The 23,602-nt window shown below is 47.6% G+C and overlaps 1 protein-coding gene across 4 annotated transcripts in view; it reads right to left on the reverse strand.

Moving 5' to 3' along the window:
* Positions 1–23,602, reverse strand: part of IGLL1 (immunoglobulin lambda like polypeptide 1) — a 257,330-nt gene that overhangs the window by 202,054 nt on the left and 31,674 nt on the right. The window contains exons 3-4 of one of the 4 annotated variants that reach the window (XM_089322851.1): positions 19,037–19,155; positions 17,321–17,695 (exon numbers count right to left, since the gene is read on the reverse strand). The exons of 1 other annotated variant lie outside the window; for it this stretch is intronic. In XM_089322851.1, the coding sequence (XP_089178977.1) occupies positions 17,376–17,695; positions 19,037–19,155 (439 nt within the window). In that variant the 3' untranslated portion in view covers positions 17,321–17,375. 4 annotated transcript variants of the gene reach the window in all.

Consider the following 23,602-nt stretch of genomic DNA (forward strand, 5'->3'; position numbering starts at 1 on the left):
AATCAGATCACCCGGGCATCAGTGACATCCTAGAGATATGGTTATCCTTGGTTATTGTGGAGCGATGAGTTTTCTTCCTCTGTTCTTCATGGCCTGCGAGCTTCGATGCCAGATGTGTGCTTTCTGGCTGAGCTGTGAGTGTAGATTTCCCTAAGGGACCAGGTGTGAATGTGTAGAGTGTGGACTGCTGGTGTGTGTGAGGAGTGATCCGGCCAATTTCAGCCCAGAGAGGAGGTGAGAAGTGGTTGCTACCACAGCAAGAATGACCCTTCCTGTCTCCTCCCTTCCTGGGCTCATTGATCCTGGGCCCCATCCCTTAAGTTCAGCCACAGCTTTCGTTTTTGTTTTTCCTTCATTTAGAGATTTATTCATATATTGAAAAGTCTGAGTTACAGAGAGAGAGAAGGAAAGGCAGGGAAATTCCATCCACTGGTTCACTCTCCAATTGACTCCTAAGGCTGGAGCTCTACTGATTCAATGCCAGAAGCCAGAGGCTTCTTCCAGGTGTCCCACATGTGTAGAGGGGCCCAAGGACTTGGGCCATCTTCTACTGTTTTCCCAGGCCATAGCAGAGAGGTGGATCAGAAGTAGAGCTCCCAGGATTTGAACCAGTACCCATATGGGATGCCAGCACTGCAGGCCGCAGCTTCACCCACTATGCTGACACAGGTGCTGGCCCATCAGCCACAGCTTTTCTGCTCAGGAGGAGTCATTATGGCCTTTGGCTCCTTCTACTCCCTAGCCCCCAACCCTCCAGCCCCTGTTTCTTGCACCACAGGAACATTTTCCCCTAGGATCTGACCTCCTGTCAGCACTCACACAAGCCAGCATTTCTCACACTGGATCTACAGAGCACAGACACAAAAAACAGAACGAGTATGGTGTTTAATATTAAATAAGACTCTTGTGTGGCGAGGAGCCAGCTGGAGGCCATGAAAGGAGCTGCCTGGGGGCAGAGTTGTGCCATGTCCTGGAGGGGAGGGAGGAAGGGTCACGCGGGAGGGTCTATATCCATAGGTGCTGGGAAACTGGGTATGAAGATGCAAGGAAAGGTGGGAAGGCCAGGCATAAAACTGCCCCTGGGACCAGTGGGAGGCAAACAGAGGGCAGGAGATGCAGTTGACATTTCCATGGACTATGCTGGAAACAGGGGGTGAAGGGTCCATTGCCTCCTCTGGAGGGCGAGTGTAGGTTGGTGTTGTGTCCATGGGCTCCTCTGGAGGAGGAGCCCATGGGATAGTGGTAACCATTGGTTCCTCCCTTGGTGGAGCATAGGATGGTGTGGTGTCCAGGTGCTACTCTGGAGGAGGAGCCTATGGCATTGTGGTGTCCATTGGCTCCTCCTTTGGTGGAGCTTAGGAGGTTGTGGTGTCCAGGGACTCCTCCCATGGGGGAAACAAAGGAGGATGTGGGTCAATAGGCTCCTCCCATGGTGGAATGTTGGGACTGTGGTATCCCTGGGCTCTTCCCGTGGTGGAACTTGGGGAGGTGTGGATCTGCCCAAGATGGTTCTTATGTGAGTTTGGTGACCATGGGCTCTGGCCAAGATGGTTCATATGGGGGTGGGGTGTCCATTGGTTCTGGCCTACATGGTTCATAAGGCGTTGTGGTGTCCAGGGCTCCAGCCAGGATGATACATAAGGGGATGTGGTGTCCATGGGCTCTGGCCAAGATGGTACATAGCGGGGTGTGGTGTCCATAGGTTCTGGCCAAAATGGTTCATACGGAGGCATGGTGTCCATCGGTTCCAGCCAAGAAGATGGTTCTTATGGGGGCGTGGTGTCCATGGGCTCCTCCTCCCGAGGTGGAGTATATGGAGGAGTGGTGTACATGACTTCTTCCTGTAGGGGAGCAGAGAGGGATGAGTTGTTTATAGCTCTCTCTTTTCAGGGAACATATGGGGGTGATGTTTTCCTTGGGGAGTATAGGGGGAGAGATGTCCATGGCTTCCTCCTGTGGAAGAGTATCAGGGGGTAAAGTGTCCATATCCTGGATGAATGGATAATATATTTTGCAGGCTTGCTTCCTCCACCTCCCATTGCTGGTTCATCTGGTAGGATCAGGTGTACTCAGTACAGGTCCAAGAAGGGAAAAAGCAGGAACGATGTGTACTGCTGTGCACCTGGGTGACCTCAGTGTCACCTCCCAAAGTGCTTTTGCTTTCTGTTACAAATGAATTATGTGTAAAGGTTGATTTGGGGAGTAAGAAATTGAAAAGAAGCTTCCATCTGCTGATTTGACCCTGAAATGGCCACCACAGATGACATGGTAGCTGGCCAGACAAGGGCCTGGCACTTCACCAGTGCTTCCCAAAATGGCCATGTACTTGAGCCATGTTCTACTGCCTTCCCAGGTATATTAGCAGTCAGCTGGGTTGGAAGTGCTGCAGCTGGGACTCAACCCAGCACTCCTTTGGGATGCTGGTGTTGCAGGCAGTGGCTGAGCCCACTGCACCACAGCACTGCACTCACACGTGCTCCCCTACAAAGCTTTCAGATTTCCATGATGATCAGGTTACCTGGCTCAGGGGGTGGTGGCATCCTGGCCTTGCTGATGTTCACTCTGTTGGAGGACACATATTGTCGAGTCTGAAGCCCACAGACAGTGGTCAGCAGTGCCACGATGGCCCTGAGTTTTCTCATCATCAGACTGGGTTGTCTGACTTTTGGTCTGTAAGACCTATGGTATATTGCCCGTGGACCAACTGGTCCAGGGCCAGATGCAGGATTGTGACCCCCACCTGGACCTAGGGGCCCCTTAGGTCAGTGTTCAGGCCCAATTGCTGGGGCTGGAGAGGTGGCAAAATTTGCTGCCCAAAGTTTTTGACAATAAGCTGGAGAGTCTAATATTAGACTTCCCAAAGCACTTTTGGCTGCTATCACTCCAAAGGGCTAAGGCCAAAAGGCCACATCTACAGATTAGTCATCATAGAATGGGCACTTGGCACAAAATCTGCTGCTAGGGGTGCGCATTATAGAGAGAGCAGGGCCTGGAAATGGGTGTGTCAAGGGCACAGGCTAGGGATGGAGTTTGCCAAGGAGTTTTCCAACTCAGGAGTTGCTCTCTGTGCAGATGACACAGATGCAAGTGCCCCAGCAAAGGCTGCCGATCCCCTCTGGACTCTTGTGTCCCTCCAGGCTCCTACTGAGGGCAGAGGGTGTCTGTATTGAGCATCGTGAGGTATTGGTAGTGCAGTGGCCCCCTCAGTGCTTTTCCAGGGCCTAGAGCCCTCAGGGCACTGGGCAGGACCCATTGCCCAATCCCTGACCCTCAGGTGGGTGAGTGCTAGGAGCAGTCTCTTGACAAGCAGGTCCTGTAGGCTATGGCCGCATTGGTGTCACCCAGTGTGGGTCCTCCTTCCCTTGTCCTGGAAACACTGAGGAGAGAGCCCTCAGAGCAGAAATGCATGTGCCCCTCAGAGCCTGAGGTGCTGGCAGCATAGTTTTGGGCCAGGTAGGCTGGGAGAGACATGCTGACCATATAACTGAGATTCCATTCATGCAAGTTCTCTGGGGAAATGCCAAGTTGGATTTCCACAAAGACCTGTTAGCAGTTTGTTGCTGCTCCATTCCCAGATCTAGATCCTGAGGTGACCCAACTTCATCCTCTTATGTAAAAAAAATTTTTTTTATTTATTTGAATGACAGAATTAGAGAGAGAATGATCCTCCATCTGTTAGTTCTCTCCCATGTTGCCACCACAGTCAGGGCAGGTCAGGAGAAAGCCAGGAGCTTCCTCCATGTCTCTTCCTCCATGTCTCTCACATGTACAGAGTCACAGGGACTTGGGCCGTCCTCTGCTGCTTTCTCAGGCACATTAGCAGGGAGCTGCAAGTGCCTCAGTGTGTGGGATCACACACTGCACCATGATGCTGGCCCACATCCAGCTTTCCTAGAGCGTGTCTTTGTGTTTCAGTTGTTCTGGGCATAGCACTGTGGGTCCTGTTGCTTTCCTCATCTGATTAGGGTCCCTTTTCTTCCTGTTCAGCAGAGTAATGAAACCTTAGGGCCGCACGATTCTTTGACCCTCTGCTCTGTTGTGACTGTTCCCCTTGGTGTGACCTTTGTACAAATGGAGCCTCACCCTCTGAGTCTGTGCTTTCTGTTGTGGGTTCTATGAATGCTGTTTAGAGAATTTAATGTTGAAAACACAGCCAGCAGTGATTTAAATCCTTAACGTTTCTCCTGCTCTTCATTACTCCTGATGTGCCAGCCTACCTGTGGGCAGGATTTCACTTTAGCCTGAAGAATTCCATCCACTTGGTGCTATTTTGATGGCAAGTGGTCTTCTGATGATTGCTCTTAGTATTCCTTCTTCTCCATTACCCCTCCTTTTTCTGCATAGGGGGCTGAGATCCTTCAGGGTGTCTTGGTTCCCTGGAGATTCCTGGGGAGGTCTTTTCTTTCTGCACTTGGAGGACAGGGTTCTAGTATCCTGTGGACTTTGTGTTTTCTGATGAGAAGTCAAACCCTCTCATGTGGGTATTCCCTTGTTGGGAGCATGCCATTGGCTCTGATTTCAAGATTTCCCCCCCCCTTTTTTTGTGGATTGTTCACATGTCCCTGTAATGCTTCTGAGCTACTTGGATTGTATTCCTAAAAGGATGATCTTCCTGGCCATTGGATTCTTTATAGATTTTGTTGTTCACTGCTCCCCCATTTCTCCCCCCCCCCATTTCAGGCTCCCAAACATTAGGACTTTTGCTCTGGTTCACACATCTCTGAGGCTCCATTCACTTAGCCTCCAGCTTCTTCCCTTCTCTTTGCTCTTCAACTTGTACCTTTCTGTTGATTGGCATATAATCTGATCCTTCCTCATTTTCTACACTCTGGTCCTGATTCCATCCATTGCATTTTGATATGAATGTTGTACGTTCAGGCCTGACCTTTCCAGCTTGTGTTTTTCATGTAATTCTTCATCTGCTCGGAACACTTTCTTGCCATTAATTTCAAGAGCATTTGCCTTTCCTTCTTTGGAAATGGTTAGAGGAGATGCTGTCCCTAGTCATTCCTCTAAGAGGACAGGTTCAGAACCAATCGGTGGTCTTTTTCTTTGAGAGCTGATCAGACTGTCCTAGTCATCTCTATGTTTTGTTGTGTACTGCTCCGTGGCATTCTGCACAGTGTGGGAGACTAAAAACTCTCAGGAGGATGCTCATTTTCCTTCTCTGTTGCTCTGTGAAGCAAACCACATAGCGCACATCTAACTGATCTTGGTGTTTTGGCTCATGTCCTACAGTGGTGCACCTTTGTGCAGTTTTCAACTCATTTTCATGGAGCTGTGTCCACTGAGACCTTGTACCCTCAGAGGTCACCTGGAAGTCAATTGCTTGGTTCTGTGGGGGCTCAGCTCCACAGCTTTCCTCCTCTGGGGCGTGGCCTGTGTATGTGCAGTCAGAGGGATCTCACATCTTGTGCTGATTCATCTGCAGACTATTTGTCCCCTGCAGCTCTCTAATGTGCACAGTTCTCCTGAATTTTGCAAGTGCCGCTCTTGTATGTTCTTCTCAGTGGTGTTTACGCTCATGCCGTGGTCCAGATCCACCGACAAGAATACCTGTAATGTGAAATAGTATGAGAAAGGGAAACCAGAGATTTTCCTCTTATTACTTGGAGAACACTATTCTTTCTGGTTCTTTTTACCTGAAATATAATAATTTTCTTTTTTTTAACTTTTATTTAATGAATACAAAATTCCAAAGTACAGCTTATGGATTACAATGGCTTCCCCCCCATAACGTCCCTCCCACCCGCAACCCTCTCCTCTCCCACTCCCTCTCCCCTTCCATTCACATCAAGATTCATTTTCGATTCTCTTTATCTACAGAAGACCAGTTTAGCATACATTAACTAAAGATTTCAACAGCTTGCTCCCACACAGAAACATAAAGTGAAAAATAATAGATGATTTTTTAAATGATGATGAAATCAGATCAGACCTATTGTCATGTTTAATCCCAGTGAGAGTCAAGATGGGGATTGATAATTTCTTCTGTTTTTTTTTTTACAGAAGATATGTTTAGTATACATTAAGTAAAGCTTCCAACAGTTTGCACCCCCATAGAAACACAAAGTGAAATATACTGTTTGAGTACTCGTTATACCATTAAGTCTCAGTGTACAGCACGCTAAGGACAGAGATCGTACATGAGGAGTAAGTGCACAGTGACTCCTGTTGTTGACTTTACAAATTGACACTCTTGTTTATGGCCTCAGTAATCTCCCCATGCTCCAGTCATGAGTTTCCAAGGCTATGAAAGCCCCTTGAGGTCTCCGACTCTTATCTTGTTTAGACAAGGTCATAGTCAAAGTGGAGGTTCTCTCCTCCCTTCAGAGAAAGGTACCTCCTTCTTTGAAGACCTGTTCTTTCCACTGGGATCTCACTCACAGAGATCTTTCATTTAGGTCTTTTTTTTTTGCCATAGTGTCTTGGCTTTCCATGCCTGAAATACTCTCATGGGCTTTTCAGCCAGATCCGAATGCCTTTAGGGCTGATTCTGAGGCCAGAGTGCTGTTTAGGACATCCGCCATTCTATGAGTCTGCTGTGTATCTCGCTTCCCATGTTGGATCACTCTCCCCTTTATTTATTCTATCGGTTGGTGTTAGCAGATACTAGACTTGTTTATGTGCTCCCTTTGACTCTTAGTCCTTTCATTATGATCAATTGTGAACTGAAATTGATCACTTGGACTAGTGAGATGGCATTGGTACATGCCACCTTGATGGGATTGAATTGGAATCCCCTGGTATGTTTCTAACTCTACCATTTGGGGCAAGTCAGCTTGAGCATGTCCCAAATTGTACATCTCTTCCCTCTCTTATTCCCACTCTTATGTTTAACAGGGATCACATTTCAGTTAAATTTCAACACTTAAGAATAACTGTGTATTAATTACAGAATTAAACCAGTCATATTAAGTAGAACAGACCAAAAAAACTACTAAGAGGGATAATGTATTAAGTTGTTCATTAACAGTCAGGGCTATGCGGATCAAGTGACTGTTTCTCATAGTGTCCATTTCACTTCAACAGATTTCCTTTTTGGTGTTCAGTCAGTTGTCACCGATCAGGGAGAATATATGGTATGTGTTCCTTTGGGACTGGCTTATTTCACTCAGCATGATGTGTTCCAGATTCCTCCATTTTGTTGCAAATGACTGGATTTCATTGTTTCTTACTGCGGTATAGTATTCTAAAGAGTATATATCCCATAATTTCTTTATCCAGTCTACTGTTGATGGGCATTTAGGTTGGTTCCAGGTCTTGGCTAATATGAATTGTGCTGCAATAAACATTAATGTGCAGACATCTTTTTTGTTTGCCAATTTAAATTCCTTTGGGTAAATCCCAAGGAATGGGATGGCTGGGTCGAACGGTAGGGTTATCTTCAGGTTTCTGAGGAATCTCCAGACTGACTTCCATAGTGGCTTAACCAGTTTGCATTCCCACCAACAGTGGGTTAGTGTCCCTTTTTCCCCACATCCTCGCCAGCATCTGTTGTTGGTAGATTTCTGTATGTGAGCCATTCTAACCGGGGTGAGGTGAAACCTCATTGTGGTTATGATTTGCATTTCCCTGATTGCTAGTGACCTTGAACATTTTTTTCATGTGGCTGTTGGCCATTTGGATTTCCTCTTTTGTTTTTGTTTTTTTTTTGTTTTGTTTTGTTTTGTTTTTTTTATTGACAGGCAGAGTGGACAGTTAGAGAGAGAGAGACAGGGAGAAAGGTCTTCCTTTACCGTTGGTTCACCCTCCAATGGCCACCGTGGCTGGTGCGCTGCGGCTGGCGTACTGTGCTGATCCGGTCGCAGGAGCCAGGAGCCAGGTGCTTTTCCTGGTCTCCCATGGGGTGCAGGGCCCAAGCACCTGGGCCATCCTCCACTGCACTCCCTGGCCACAGCAGAGAGCTGGCCTGGAAGATGGGCAACCGGGACAGAATCCGGCGCCCCGACCGGGACTAGAACCCGGTGTGCCAGCGCCACAAGGCAGAGGATTAGCCTAGTGAGCCGCGGCGCTGGCCTGGATTTCCTCTTTTGAAAAATGTCTATTGAGGTTCTTGGCCCATCTGTTAAGTGGGTTGTTTGTTTTGTTTTTGTGGAGTTTCTTGATCTCTTTGTAGATTCTGGTTATTAACCTTTTATCTGTTGCATAGTTTGCAAATATTTTTTCCCATGCTGTTGATTACCTCTTCACTCTCCTGACTGTTTCTTTTGCAGTACAGAAACTTCTCAATTTGATGCAATCACAATAGTTGATTTTGGCTTTGACTCCCTGTGCCTCCCGGGTCTTTTCCAGAAATTCTTTGCCTGTTCCAATATCTTGAAGGCTTTCTCCAATGTTCTCTAATAACTTGAGGGTGTCAGGTCGTAGATTTAGGTCTTTAATCCACGTTGAGTGGATTTTTGTGTAAGGTGTAAGGTAGGGGTCTTGCTTCATGCTTCTGCACGTGGAAAGCCAGTTTTCCCAGAACCATTTATTGAATAGACTGTCCTTTCTCCAGGAAATGGTTTTAGATCCTTGATCAAATATAAGTTGGCTGCAGATGTTTGGGTTGATTTCTGGTGTTTCAATTCTGTTCCATTGGTCTATCCATCTGTTTCTATACCAGTACCATGCTGTTTTGATTACAACTGCCCTGTAGTATTCCTGAAATCTGGTATTGTGATGCCTCCAGCTTTGTTTTTGTTGTACAAGATTGCTTTAGCTATTCGAGGTCTCTTGTGCCTCCATATGAATTTCAACATCATTTTTTCTAGATCTGAGAAGAATGTCTTTGGTATCTTGATTGGTATTGCATTGAATCTATAAATTGCTTTTGGGAGAATGGACATTTTGATGATGTTGATTCTTTCAATCCATGAGCATGGAAGTGTGGGGAGCAACTCGGACTAGACTAAGTTACTGGAATTAAGACTTATTCTGTGCATCTGCTCTCCCACAATATGGCGCTGAGAAGGGAGAAACAGCTTCTACACAGCTGCCTCCAGTTCAACCAATAAACTGTAGGACCTGCTCCTGATTGGAGGAGAGCAGAGTACTCAGCGTGTGGGTAGCAGAGTTGGAAATGGTGGAAGAGGACTATAAAGGAGGAGAGAGACAACATGCACCAGGAACATCTAAGGGGAACATCTGAGGGAACACCTGTGCAGCCCCCGAGAGAGCCAGCCGGCGGTGTGCCGCTCCCCTGCGAAAGTGGGGAAAGCGGCAGGGGGCCCGCCCCTCCACGGAGGTGGAGGGATGGTAGCCAACCTGGGAAGAACCAGCAGCAAACCCGGGAAGGGCCGAGCAGACAAAAGAACAGCGCAGGGTCCAGTGTCGTTCCTCCATGAAGAGGGGGAGCGACATGGAAGATTTTTCCATTTCTTGGTATCCTCTTCTATTTCTTTCTTTAGGATTTTGTAATTCTCATCGTAGAGATCTTTAACGTCCTTGGTTAAGTTTATTCCAAGGTATTTGATTGTTTTTGTAGCTATTGTGAATGGGATTGATCTTAGCAGTTCTTTCTCTGCCATGGCATTGCTAGTGTATACAAAGGCTGTTGATTTTTGTGCATTGATTTTATATCCTGCCACTTTGCCAAACTCCTCTATGAGTTCCAATAGTCTCTTAGTAGAGTTCTTTGGATCCTCTAAGTAAAGAATCATATCGTCTGCAAAGAGGGATTGCTTGACTTCTTCCTTCTCAATTTGTATTCCTTTAATTTCTTTTTCTTGTCTGATGGCTCTGGCTAAAACTTCCAGAACTATGTTAAATAGCAGTGGTGAGAGTGGTCATCCCTGTCTGGTGCCATATCTCAGTGGAAATGCTTCCAACTTTTCCCCATTCAATAGGATGCTGGCCGTGGGTTTTTCATAAATTGCTTTGCTTATATTGAGGAATGTTCCTTCTATACCCAATTTGCTTAGAGTTTTCATCATGAAAGGGTGTTGAATCTTATCGAATGCTTTCTCTGCATCTATTGAGATAATCATATGGTTTTTCTTCTGCAGTCTGTTAATGTGGTGAATCACATTGATTGATTTGCGAATGTTGAACCATCCCTGCATACCAGGGATAAATACCACTTGGTCTGGGTGGATGATTTTCCTGATGTGTTGTATTCTATTGGTGAGAATTTTATTGAGGATTTTTGCGTCTATGTTCATCAGGGAGATTGGTCTATAATTTTCTTTCAGTGCTGCATCTTTCTCTGGCTTAGGTGTCGCTCCCCCTCTTCGTGGAGGAACGACACAGGACCCTGCGCTGTTCTTTTGTCTGCTCGGCCCTCCCCGGGTTTGCTGCTGGTTCTTCCCGGGTTGGCTACTGTCCCTTCCACCTCCGTGGAAGGGCAGTTCCCCCTGGCCACATTCCCCACTTCCGCAGGGGAGCGGCACACCGCCGGCCGGCTTTCTCGGGGGCTGCACAGGTGTTCCTCAGGTAGATGTTCCCCTTAGATGTTCCTGGTGCATGCCGTCTCTCTCCTCCTTTATAGTCCTCCTCTGCCAATCCCAACTCTGCTGCCCACACGCCGAGTACGCTGCTCTCCTCCAATCAGGAGCAGGATCAGCTCCTGGAGGTCATCACTCAAGTTGGCAAGAGGCAGCTGCGTAGAAGCTGTTTTCTCCTCTCCCAGCGCCATATTGTGGGAGAGCAGATGCATAGAATAAGTCTTAATTCCAGTAACTTAGTCTAGTCCGAGTTGCTCCCAGTTGCTCCCCACATTAGGGATTAATGTGATGCTGGCTTCATAGAAAGAATTTGGGAGGATTCCATCTTTTTTGATTGTTCTGAATAGTTTGAGAAGAAATGGAATCAGTTCTTCTTTAAATGTCTGGTAGAATTCAGCAGTGAATCCATCTGGTCCTGGGCTTTTCTTTGTTGTGAGGGCCTTTATTACTGTTTCAATTTCTGTTTCAGTTATGGGTCTATTTAGGTTTTCTATGTCTTCATGGTTCAATTTAGGTAGATTGCATGTGTCCACGAATCTATCCATTTCTGATACATTTTCTTGTTTGCTGGCATACAAACCTTGTAGTAATTTCTGATGATTCTTTTTATTTCTGTGGTGTCTGTTGTTATGTTTCCTTTTACATCTCTGATTTTATTGATTTGGGTCTTTTCTTTTTTTAGTTAGTTGGGCCAATGGGGTATCCATTTTGTTTATTTTTTCAGAAAACCAGCTCTTCGCTTGGCTGATTTTTTGTAATTTTTTTTGGATTCAATCCTGTTAATTTCTTCTCTGATTTTAATTATTTCTCTTCTCCTACTAGGTTTGGGTCTGGTTTGCTGCAAATTTTCTAGGTCCTTGAGATGCGCTGAAAGCTCATTTATTTGGTGCCTTTCCAATTTCTTGATATAGGCCCCTATTGCTATAAACTTGCCTCTCAATACTGCTTTTTCTGTATCCCATAAGTTTTGATATGTTGTGTTGTTATCCTCATTTACTTCCAGAAAGTTTCTGATTTCTCTTTTGATTTCTTGAATGACCCAGTGTTCATTCAGGAGCATGTTGTTCAGTCTCCATGTGTTTGCATACTTTCTGGGGTTTCCTGAGTTGCTCATTTCCAGCTTCATTCCACTGTGGTCTGAGAAGCTGCATGGTATGATTCTAATTCTTTTGGATTAGCTCAGACTTGCTTTATGGCCTAGTATGTGATCAATCCTAGAGAAGGTTCCATGCACTGCTGAGAAGAATGTGAAGTCTGTAGATGTAGGGTTGAAAGTTCTGTAGATATCTATTAGATCCATTTGGGCAATAGTGTCGATTAAATCTGCTGTTTCCTTGTTGATCTTCTGTCTGGATGATCTGTCTATTTCTGAGAGTGGAGTATTCAAGTCCCCCAGTACTATTGTATTGGAATCTAAGTCTCCCTTTAAGTCCCTTAACATATCTTTTAAATAGACCGGTGCCCTGTAATTAGGTGCATATACATTTATAATAGTTACATCTTCCTGTTGAATTGAACCCTTAATCATATATATAGTGCCCCTCTTTGTCTCTCTTAACAGTTTTTGTATTAAAGTTTATTTTGTCTGATATTAATATGGCTACACCTGCTTTTTTTTGGTTTCTGTTGGCATGGAATATCTTTTTCCAACCTTTCACTTTCAGTCTGCATGCATCTTTGTTGGAGAGATGTGTTTCTTGTAGGCAACAAATAGTTGGGTGTTGTTCTTTAAGCCAGTCAGCCAGTCTGTGTCTTTTAACTGGACAGTTCAGCCCATTCACATTTAATGTGACTATTGATACATAGTGACTTTGCCCTGCCATTTTCCCGGAGATATTTTCTAGTATATGCTTTGAGCTTCCCATGCTCTTTTACTGGTAGGTGTTTTTCCTTTCCCTTCTTTCATATTGATGGCCGTGTTTCTGTGTTTCTGAATGTAGCACATCTTTAAGTATCTTTTGCAGGGCCGGACGAGTGGCCACAAAGTCTTTCAATTTCTGTTTGCTATGAAAGGTCTTTATTTCACCTTCATTCACAAATGAGAGCTTAGCAGAATATAATATTCTGGGCTGGCAGTTTTTCTCTCTTAGCACCTGTGCTATGTCTCGCCATTCCCTCCTAGCCTGTAGTGTTTCTGATGAGAAGTCTGCAGTGAGTCTGATTGGAGATCCTCTGAGAGTAATCTGATGTTTCTCTCTTGCACATTTTAGGATCTTTTCTTTATGTTTAACTGTGGTGAGTTTAATTACAATGTGTTGTGGTGAGGATCCCTTTTGGTCATGTTTACTGGGGGTTCTATGAGCTTCCTGTACTAGGATGTCTCTGTCCTTCTCCAAACCTGGAAAGTTCTCTGCTAGTATCTCACTAAAAAGGCCTTCTAATCCTTTCTCTCTCTCCATGCCTTCAGGAACTCCTAGAACTCGAATGTTGGTTTTTTTAATAGTATCCTGTAGATTCCCAACAATATTTTTTAGATTTCTAATTTCCTCTTCTTTTCTTTGGTTTGACTTTATCCTTTCCTGTTCTCTGTCTTCTAAGTCTGATATTCTCTCTTATGCTTCACCCATTCTGTTTTTAAGGCTCTCTAATGTGTTTGTCATTTGATCTATTGAGCTCTTCATTTCATTTTGATTTCTCTTCACTATCACACTTTCCTGTTCTACTAGTTTCTGCGTTTCATTTTGATTCTTCCTTAAAATTTCATTTTCACGAGAGATTTTCAATCCTGTCCAATAAGGATTTCTGTAGTTCAAGGATTTGCTTTTGAAAGCTTCTACATGTTCTTATCATGATTTTTTTGAAATCCATATCTTGCATTTCTTCTATCTCATCATCTTCATAATCTTGGCTTGGGGTGTTTTGTTTATTTGGAGGCATCATAATGTCATCGTTGATCTTGTTCCGTCGATTTCTGTGTTTATTGCTTGGCATGGTTAATTCTGTTTCCCTCACTGTGAGGTTTTTTTTTATTATTATTATACTATGTCTGTGTTAAGCGGACTGCCTGCTGTTGGAGGAGCCTTGGAGGCTTGAGATGGGTGTGGCCTGAGAGCTCTGCTTGATTCTTCAAGGTTACAGGTGTGCAAAGGTGACACCCTCAGGTTATGCGTGGTAAATCTCTCTTTATTTATTGACTTATTTATTTATTCATTTATTTATTTTATTTTATTTTTTGTTCAGGAGGTAAGTAATACTGCAAGACTGAGCAGAATGGATGGTATTTAGCTTCCGCTGGCTTCTACCCAAAGAGTCTGTGCAGGCTCAGTTTCTCCTGCGTACTCCTTCTGGGTTGCCTAGGCTACTGAATTGTAGCCTTAACTCTCCCCTTTTATTATGTATATCCCAACTCTTTGTCTCTTGCTCGCCTTTGCAAGGTTGGCAGAGAGTGGAACTTGTCTGTACCAGTATGCCCCCAACTATTTATTTATTTATTTATTTATTTTTCCTTCTCTCCTGTCGTCAGTCTGTTGGACTTTCCCGCTTCAAAACCCGCATCCCTCAAAAATTCTGTCTGCCGTTTCCCCGCCAATGTCTCCAGTTACTGAGCTCACTTGCCCTTCCAGTGCCGATGTGTGGACTCGGAGCCCTGGGCGTCCCTCCTCTCCCCACTGGTGTCTTTGTCACATAGACTCCCCTTCCCACACTGGCGCTCAGACTCTGCGGCTCCCGCGGTTCGGCTTCCACATGGTGGGCGACCTTGCTCTCCCAGTAGGTCCTTTGAGTCACAGCGAATAGCTCCAGAAGAGTTTCCTCTGCAATTTTTTTCCTGATCCTTTTTCTGAGGCTACCGTAACTCCACTTTTATTAAACTAAATTTTCCCAGACTATCGGTGTGCGCCCTCACTATTCCGCCATCTTGGCTCCGCCCTGAGAATCGAAATATAGTAATTTTCAAGGTTATCCCTTAACCACTGCAGAGACATTAGGACAGCTTTGTCAGTGAAGTGAGATGAACAAAGCAAATTGGTATAACCCTCTCCTTGATACCCCAAATTTTCCTTCTCACATTTCTGGAGAGAGACAGGGATTCACCCTTGGTTTTCCATTTAGTGGTACCCAGACTTCACCTGCATTGGAGGAGGCTGAGAGAAAGTGAAGTGAGAAACCCACCTTGACCCCCGTCAGGCTGTTGTTGAGGTTTGCACTTAATCCAATCTGCCTCTCATTGCGGCCTTCTAAGAGTGCTGAAGAATGTGTGAGTGATAGGTTATATGGAGCTCTCCATCTTGTCCCATCCAAGTGTTCCAGCTACTTTCACACATATTTACATTTCCTGCAGGACAAGATTTCCTCCTCTGAAAGGAGGAGGATGATCCACTGTGTCCGTGCACCACCGTTTGTTTATTCCTTCATCCGTCAGTGGATGCCGAACTTGTTTCCATGTCTCAGTTGGTAGGGATAGTGCTGCAGAAAACATGGCAGCATATAGATGTTTCCATCCCAGTTTCAATTCTTCTTGCGATTCGTCCAGAATCAGGATGCTGGGTCGTTCTCAGTGAAATAAGGCAGTCAAAGGAGGACCAGTCCTCTGTGATTCTACTTAGACACACAGGTGGTGTTCCAGCTGCCAATCTCATAGAAACAGAAGAGGGGTCTTGCTCTGAGCTGGGGATAGACATGGAGATTTGGTGTTCACCAGAAATAGTTTCAGATACACAGGAAGTAAAAGTCCTAAATATCTGCTCCTGAGCTTATATTTTCATTGACTATGTTGTCTAGATAGTGGATGTCGTGTTACCTTTTTGTCCCACAAAAATAAAAAAAAGTCAGACTGTTCCTGGACAGAGAATGATGATAGTCGATAATTGCAGGAGTACTACATTCAAATATCAAACTGTATGTTCACGTGATTTCCAAGACATAAATTTCAAATTATTTAAGAATTAAGAAATTAATGAATGTCTCATTAAATTTGTCATTTTCTTTTTTTTTTTTTTTTTTGGACAGGCAGAGTTAGACAATGAGAGAGAGATAGAGAGATAGAGACAGAGAGAAAGGTCTTCCTTTTTCCTTTGGTTCACCCCCAATGTGGCCCCTATGGCCGGCACACTGCTGCCGGCGTTGTGCAAATCCGAAGCCAGGAGCCAGGTGCTTCCTCCTGGTCTCCCTTGAGGGTGCAGGGCCCAAGGACTTGGGCCATCTTCCACTGCACTTCTGGGTCACACAGAGAGCTGGACTGGAAGAGGAGCAACAGGGACAGAAACCAGTGCCCCAACCGGGACTAGAACCTGGGGTGCTGTCGCTGCAGGTGGAGGATTAGCCTAGTGAGCTGTGGAACTGGCAAATTTGTCATTTTCAATAAGTAATTATAAGCATACAAGATAAGATTTCTATGGTTATTGCCATTTGTACATGACTATACACACAAAAATGTACTAATGCTTTTCTGACCTGCAGTCCTCATGGAATATGCTCACTCCTTCATGCTGCATGCACAAGAGAAGTCCTGATACTCTAGACAGTTCCTGGAAGCAGAAGGTGCTCAGCACAGGTGTGTTGTAGGGAGGGGCCATGTAGCCTAGTGTCCACATTGGAATACCTGGGTTCCATTCCCAGCTCCAGCTGCTGACCCCAGCTTCCTGCTGATGCAGACCCTAGGAGGCAGTGGTGATGGCTGAGTAATTGTTTGCTGCCTCCCACATGGGAGACCTGCTCCCAGGTCTCAGCATCAGTCCAGTCCCTGTCACTGTGGACATTGAGGAGAGAAACCAAGAGATGGGAGTTCTGTCTAGCTGTGTCTCTGTCTGTATCCCTCCAATAAATACTTTTTTTCTAAGAGAAACATGTGGTACCTCCTGCTCCCACTTCTGGGTTGTTTCCCTACCTGAATAAATGACAACTCCACCCATATCCCCCAGAAGTTTCTGGAAAAGCCCAGGGCTTTCTGAGGGCCCCAGTAGGAAATTTTCCACAACAGACCCTTGCAGTATGAGCAGTGCTCTCAGGAGGAAGCTGTGGTGATTGAGAGTGGTTATGGCAGGAAAGGCTCAAGCATGGCCGTGGGTCCCACTCAGCCTGATCCCACAGAGGCTCTGATGTGCCACTGGGACCACGTGACACGTTCTTGAGCCTGGGGGGGTCTCTCGGGTTTCTCTTCCCCATCAGTCTCAGGTTGGCTGTGGGGGAGATCCTGACCCAGTTCTCTGAAGGTTCCTCCAACTCCTTCCCTAGCTGGTGGCTGAGTCTCCTGTGGAGTTCCTGTTGCCTGGCCAGACCCCTCAGGTGCCTGCCTCCTGGCAGTCCCTTTGTGAGACAGTTTCTTTCCTGGGTTTCTCTGTTCCCCTTTGCCTCTGAAGCTGCCATGGAGTGAGGACTCAAGGCAGCCACTGAATTTCAAAGCCCATGAATCCAGTAGCTCTGAAGCATTGTGTGCCCTGTGAGCTGTCCAGGTCACCAGGGGTGATGGGAATGGAGGCAGGCAGGCAGGAGCTGAGCAGGGAAGAGGAGGTGGGTACTTTCCAGGGGGCAGGGGCCAGGGGCAGAGGAGGTTCAGGCTGAGGAAAGAAGGCATGGGGTGGGAGGATGCAGAGGTCAGTCAAGGACGTCTCCACCCAAGAGAGAGGCAAGGAGCAGGGGGCCCTCTCCTGGGAGGAGGAAGAGGAGAAAGGAGAGGTCAGAGGCCCTGATGTCAGTGACCAAACTTCTCCTTCCTGGGGTGTTTCCTGTGTGACGTCCTCAGAAGACCCCGAGTCTCACCCCTTGGGCTGCCTCCTCACTGGGTGTGGGGAACCTCCCCCAACCAGAGAACTCCAGGGAGGTTGCAGATTAAATAAGAGACTAGAAAAAATGAGACCAAGCAGGATGTCTGATTGACAATGAGGATGTTTATTGAGAGTTTATTGGATGCAGGGGTGGGGAGGGCCAGGATATCAGGGAAGGGGTGGAAGGAGAAGCCCTTTCCTGGGGTCCTGCAGCTTCCAGACCCCATGGGTGGGTGAGAGTTGTTCCCTAAGGACAGTGTGCAGGGGCCACACTCTTCTCCATGGTTTTCCCCTCATGGGTGACCTGGCAAATGAAGCGGCTATGCGATGTCCATTGTCCACGTGAGAGGCTGAGGAAGCTGCTGGCCATGTACTTGTTGTTGCTCTGTTTGGAGGGCTGGGTGAAATCCATGCCTTGGGTGATGGTGGCTCCATCTGCCTTCCAGGCCACTGTCACTGTGCCTGGGTAGAAGTCACTGATCAGACACACCAGGGTGGCCTTGTTGGCCTTGAGCTCCTCTGAGGAGGGCGGAAACAGAGTGACCAAGGGGGCGACCACAGGCTGACCTGCAGGGACAGAGGGATGTGACATAGCGGAGATGGGTCTGGGTGTTGGGGAGCTCTCTCACATGCAACCATCTGTCCCCATCCTCCCCCACCCCCTGCCAGGGACCATGCTCCTTTCTCTTCCCCTCCTGCCCATCAGCTGCCTAGGGAACAAACAGTCCTGCCCCCTCCCAAAGCCCTTCCAAGTCTCTCCCAGTTGAGTAGACCCTGCTCATCCCCTCTGCAGCCTCAGCTTCCCCTTCATAACTGGGCAGCCTTGCTCCTCTCCAGTCCCCAGAGGCTGAGATTGGACTCTGGCCCTGACCTGCTGAACCCCAGCCCCAGCCAAGGCCTCCACTTCATTCTTTCAGTGCCTGGAGACTCCTCTGAACAAAGGTCCCACCCTCCCAGCAGCACAGTCAGGGCTGTGTGGGGATGGCCCCAGCCTATGCTCGGCATGTGAGGGAGGGTCCTGAAGCCTCCTGCCCCCTCAGGCTCTGTCCCAGTGAGGCCCCCCTCCCTCTTACCCCCCAGTGGCTCACTTTTGCTTTGGCTCCTGGGAATGCTCCCCAAACCAGGGCAGAGTGACCCCCATGGCTGCCCCAGCAGCCTCTCATTCCACCCGGCAGCCAGAGCTTCTCTGAGCTGCCCTCTGCTCCCCCTTCCTGGGCCACTGGGTATACTGTGCCCTTCAGGGAAGGCAGGAGGCCCGGACATGGTCAGGGGAGACATGGACCCCAGGGGCTCCAGATCTGCTCCTTTGTGACTAGCCCTGGGCTCTGGTCACCTCACCCAGTCTGTCCTGTCCCTCAGTGTCCCTGTGTCCTCATGGCCCAACAGAGGCTCAGATAGCACAGCCTAGCAAGAGTCAGAGCCCTTTCCACCCTCTGCTGGCCCTCCCTCAGAGGGATCCCGTGCCTCTGGGTGCTGGGGTCACAGCCCCGGCCATGCCCCTGGGCCTCCTGGGTGCTTCTCCCAGCCTAGATGGACCTCAGGCCCTCAACCCAGACCCTGGAGTCAGGGGCTGTCTCTAATGCCTGCTAGAACCTCTGATCAGAACCAGTCTCTGCCCCTTCTCAGGGACCTGCCTTAGAAGAGGGAAGGAGCCCCTGTCCCTGAGCAACCCCTCGCCCAGGTCCCCAGACCTGGCCATGTCCAAGTGTTGGGATAGGAAGGCTCCTGCTGCTGGGATCCTTTCTGTGAGCTGTCCTGACACCACCTACCTCTCCCAGAACCCATGGTGAAAGGCAAGGACCCTAAAGGTGGGAGAGGCAGAAGGGCAAAGCCCCCAGGGAGAGAAAACAGACTTTGCACAGACAGCAGGAGGTGGGATGGCAGGGAGAGGCTCCGAGAGCCACTTACCTGTGACTGAGAGCTGGGTCCCACTGCCAAAGATATACCACCGTGACTGAGACTCAGACCAAAACCCGTGGGGCCAGCACCTGGGGCCTGCCTCTTGGGGGCCTGGCTGGAGCGGCAACCTGTGGGGCATTACAGGCACAGGCTCAGCAGGTAGGGCTGCATTCTCGGCACAGTGCAGGTGGCTGGCCAGCCCCCCCCCCCAGAGTTCTGTCACCCTGTCCAAGGCAGCCTTGGAGTGACCCCAGTGTGTCCTCCCTGCAAACTGTGTTGACTGTGCAGCTGTGCACAGCAGGAGCTCAGCAAATCATGGTGATGTATCCCTCTCAGGCGACAAAGGGATGTGGCCTTATTTTAGGGTCTGTAAGTTTTCTCATATCCCTAGACCTAAGGGCACGGGGCCATGTCTGACTCAAAGCATTTATGGAGACACCCCTGCTTTGGTGTCTGCTCATGGAGATGCAGATCCACCCCACCTCATCCATGAAGCCTCCTCAGACCATACTTTGCAGCTGTTGATTGCTCTGTGCCCAGGACGTCCATCCATTTGTCCAGCATCTGTGTATTCACGCAGCCACCCTTCATCCACTTGTCCATGCATCTGCTTAAACGTCTACATGTTTAGTCATCTGTCCTTCATCCACCTGTCATCTGTACATCCATGCTGCCTGCACCAAGCACTGTCTTCTCACTCTGGGGACAGGGCAATGGCCCCCAGCTCTCATCCCTGTTTTTTTCTGAAATATCTCAGGTCACAGTCAAGAAAGTCCTTGTCAGGGTCAAGTCTGAGGTTCCTCTCCAGTTCTCTCCAGGATGCGACACAGGGTCTGTGCTTTTTCTAGTGCTTCTCTTCCCCTTGGTATCTGAGACTACCTACTCTTCTCCTCCCTGGCTTCCCGTTCTCTCAAGCCCCTGCCCCCTGGGTCCCAGACCACCACCCTGGGTCCTCCTCTGCCATCTTGCCATGCTGTGGACCCCTACTCTGCCTGTGTGGTGAGATCTAGTCTCTCCCAGCTGCAGGCCCTCTCCTCAGCTCCTCCTAAATTGCCTACCGCCCATCTCCACCTGGAAAGTGGCAAACGCTCTCAGAAGAACTTGGCCACCTGACCCACCCAGGTCTTTGTCTTCCTCTGGTTATAGGGCACTCACTTTGGGGGGATCCTGGGGTCACCTTAGACTGAGTCACCTCACCTCCAGAATGAAATGGTTTCTGTGTCCTGAGATGGTTGCATCTGAGCATTCCTCACTAAGTTAAAACAGGCACAGAATCATTAAAAAACAACAAACTTGCCTTCTGTTATCCCAAAACCACAAGAAGCCTGGGGCATTACCTTTGCTGTTTCACACAGGAATACAGCATTGAGATACTGTCAGGGACATCAGATTAGTTGTGTTCTAGCTTAGACGATGGGCCAGTGAGTGGTGGTTGGTTTTGTAATGAAAATGGAAGGTTTTTCTGGGGCTGTTAAGAAAAACCTTTAAACTTATAAGAATATAACATAAAATTAAGCACTATAGAAGTGTATTTTTAAAGGGCAATACATATTTATCTCTCCATCTCTCTCCTATTATGTAATGCTATTTCTACTTTTTAATTATAGTAAAATATACAGAGCATAAAATGTACCATTTTGCCCATTTTTTAAAAGTGCAGGTCAGTGGCATTAGGTACATTCACACTGTTGTGCAACTGTTACCACCATCTGCCTCCAGAATTTTTCCATCTTCCCAAACAGGAAGTCTGCATCCATTAAACAATAACTTCCCATTCCTCTTCCTCTGGCCCTGGTACCTCTACTTTATTTTCTGCCTCCATAACTTGTCTACTCAGGGAACTCAAGTAAGTGCAGTCATACAGTATTTGTCTTTTTGTGTGTGGCTCATTTCTTTTAGCATAGTGTCTTCAAGTTTTATCCATATTATAGCAGATTTTTGACATTTTTAATATCTATTCATGAAATTGTTTATTAAGCGATAAAACACTTAACAAGTTACAACCTATTTAAAAATAATACAAAATCAATTTCTCAAAGGCACAGAAACAGACCTTCCTTCCATTCATTGGTTCACTCCCCAAGTCCCTAGGCCAAAGTCAGGAGCCTGGATCTCAACTCAGGTCTACATGGGTGGCAGAGACCCAACTATTGAGCCATCACCTGCATGGCCTCCAAGGAAGCTGTAATGGAGAACAGAGTTGGGACTCAAACCCAGGCACTCCATTATGGGACATGGGCATCCCAAGTGATGTCTTAGCTGCTGCACCAAATGTCTGACCCAAGGGAAATACTCTTACTAAGCTGTGAGTCGATGAGACACTTACTTGATAGGATGAGTTTGCTAGAGTTCTACAGCAGTGATCCACATGCATGTGCACTAAAGTCTGAGAACAAGCCAGGGAATCCTAGAACTTGCATTATTCTGGAGGTTCTAGGCAATGCAATAAGATAAGAAAATAAAGTGGTGTGGAGGTGGCAGTGCTGATGCGTTGGTGTGCAGGTAACGCTGCTGCCTGCAACACCAACATCCCATATGAGTGGTGGTTCATGTCCTAGTTTTTCCACTTCTGATCCAGCTCCCCGCTAATTGTCTGGGAAGAGCTTCAGAAGATGGCCCCTGCTACCCAAGTGGGAGACCCAAATGAAGCTCCGAGTTCCTAGCTTTGGCTGGCTCGGCCTGGCCATTGCAGTCATCTGGGGGGTGAACCAACAGATGGAGGATCAAACTCTCCCCCCCCCGTCTGTAATTCTTTCAAATAAATAAATCTTTATTAAAAAGAAAAAGAAAAACTTGGGGTACTTATGAGGGAACTTAAATATGAGAATACTTCAGGATGTCCATGAAAAAATGGAATTAATTATTTTGGTACAAAAATTTGGAAATCCATAGTTTTTCACACTATGCGTGTTCCATGAACCTTTTTAAAAACTCCTTGTTTGCATGGATTTCATTTTTTGCACCAAAAAAAAAAAACCCCTACATTTTAATTTCATTTTCTATGAACTTCCTGAAGTACATAATATTGAAATAGTAGGTTGAGGCCGGCGCCATGGCTCACTAGGCTAATCCTCCACCTTGCGGCACTGGCACACCAGGTTCTAGTCCCGGTCAGGGCCCCAGATTCTGTCCCAGTTGCCCCTCTTCCAGGCCAGCTCTCTGCTGTGGCCAGGGAGTGCAGTGGAGGATGGCCCAAGTACTTGGGCCCTGCACCCGCATGGGAGACCAGGAGAAGCACCTGGCTCCTGGCTTCAGAGCAGCGCGCCGGCCACGGCGGCTATTGGAGAGTGAACCAACAGCAAAAGGAAGACCTTTCTCTCTCTCTCTCTCTCTCTCAATGTCCACTCTGCCTGTCAAAAATAAATAAATAAATAAATAAATGGAATCTGTTAAGAAGGCAATGAAAATTTACTTTCTGACAAATAACTAAAAAAAGAAAAAGAAAGAAATAGTAGGTTGAAAAACCACCAAGGCCGGTGCCACGGCTCACTAGGCTAATCCTCCGCCTTGCGGTGCCAGCACACTGGGTTCTAGTCCTGGTCGGGGCGCCGGATTCTTTCCCAGTTGCCCCTCTTCCAGTCCAGCTCTCTGCTGTGGCCCGGGAGTGCAGTGGAGGATGGCCCAAGTGCTTGGGCCCTGCACCCCATGGGAGACCAGGATAAGTACCTGGCTCCTGCCATCGGATCAGCGCGGTGCGCCGGCCGCAGTGTGCTGGCCGCGGCGGCCATTGGAGGGTGAACCAACGGCAAAGGAAGACCTTTCTCTCTATCTCTCTCTCTCACTGTCCACTCTGCCTGTCAAAAAAAAGAAAAAAAAAAGAAGTATATGGGATCCTTCCATATTATTTCTTTATTTCAAGATTGATTGATTTGGCTAGGGCCGCGGCTCACTAGGCTAATCCTCTGCCTGCAGCGTCTGCACACCGGGTTCTAGTCCTGGTCGGGGCACCAGATTCTGTCCCAGTTGCTCCTCTTCCAGTCCAACTCTCTACTGTGGTCCGGGATTGCAGTGGAGGATGGCCCAAGTGCTTGGGCCCTGCACCTGCATGGGAGACCAGGAGAAAGCACCTGGCTCCTGGCTTTGGATCGGTGCAGCGCGCCAGCTGTAGCGGCCATTTGGAGGGTGAAACAACAGAAAGGAAGACCTCTCTGTCTCTCTCTCTCTCTCTCTCACTGTCTAGCTCCACCTGTCAAAAAAAAAAAAAAGATTGATTTATTTGAAAGGCAGTGACAAGGGTTCCCATCTGCTGGTTCACTCCCCAAATGCCTGCAACAGCCAGGGCTGGGCCAGGCTCAAGTCAGGAGCCAGGAACTCCATTCAGGTTTCCCACATGTGTGGCAGGGGCCCGAGGACTTGAACCATCCCCTGCTGCCTCCCAAGGCGCATGGCAGCATTAAGCTGGAATCAGGAGCAGAAGCAGGACTGGAAGCAGGCCCTCCAGTGCAGGATGCAGACATGCCAAGCAGCAACTTAACCACTGCACGGAATGCTAAGCCCTGTAGACTGCTTTTGAATCTGTTACTACGGTCATGAGAGACACTCTTAATGACTCGAGTGCTCCCCATCATGGATGTA

The sequence above is a fragment of the Oryctolagus cuniculus genome, chromosome 21 (assembly GCF_051225735.1).
Source record: "Oryctolagus cuniculus isolate XC-2025 breed Fujian yellow rabbit chromosome 21, ASM5122573v1, whole genome shotgun sequence".
Classification (NCBI taxonomy): Eukaryota; Metazoa; Chordata; class Mammalia; order Lagomorpha; family Leporidae; genus Oryctolagus; species Oryctolagus cuniculus.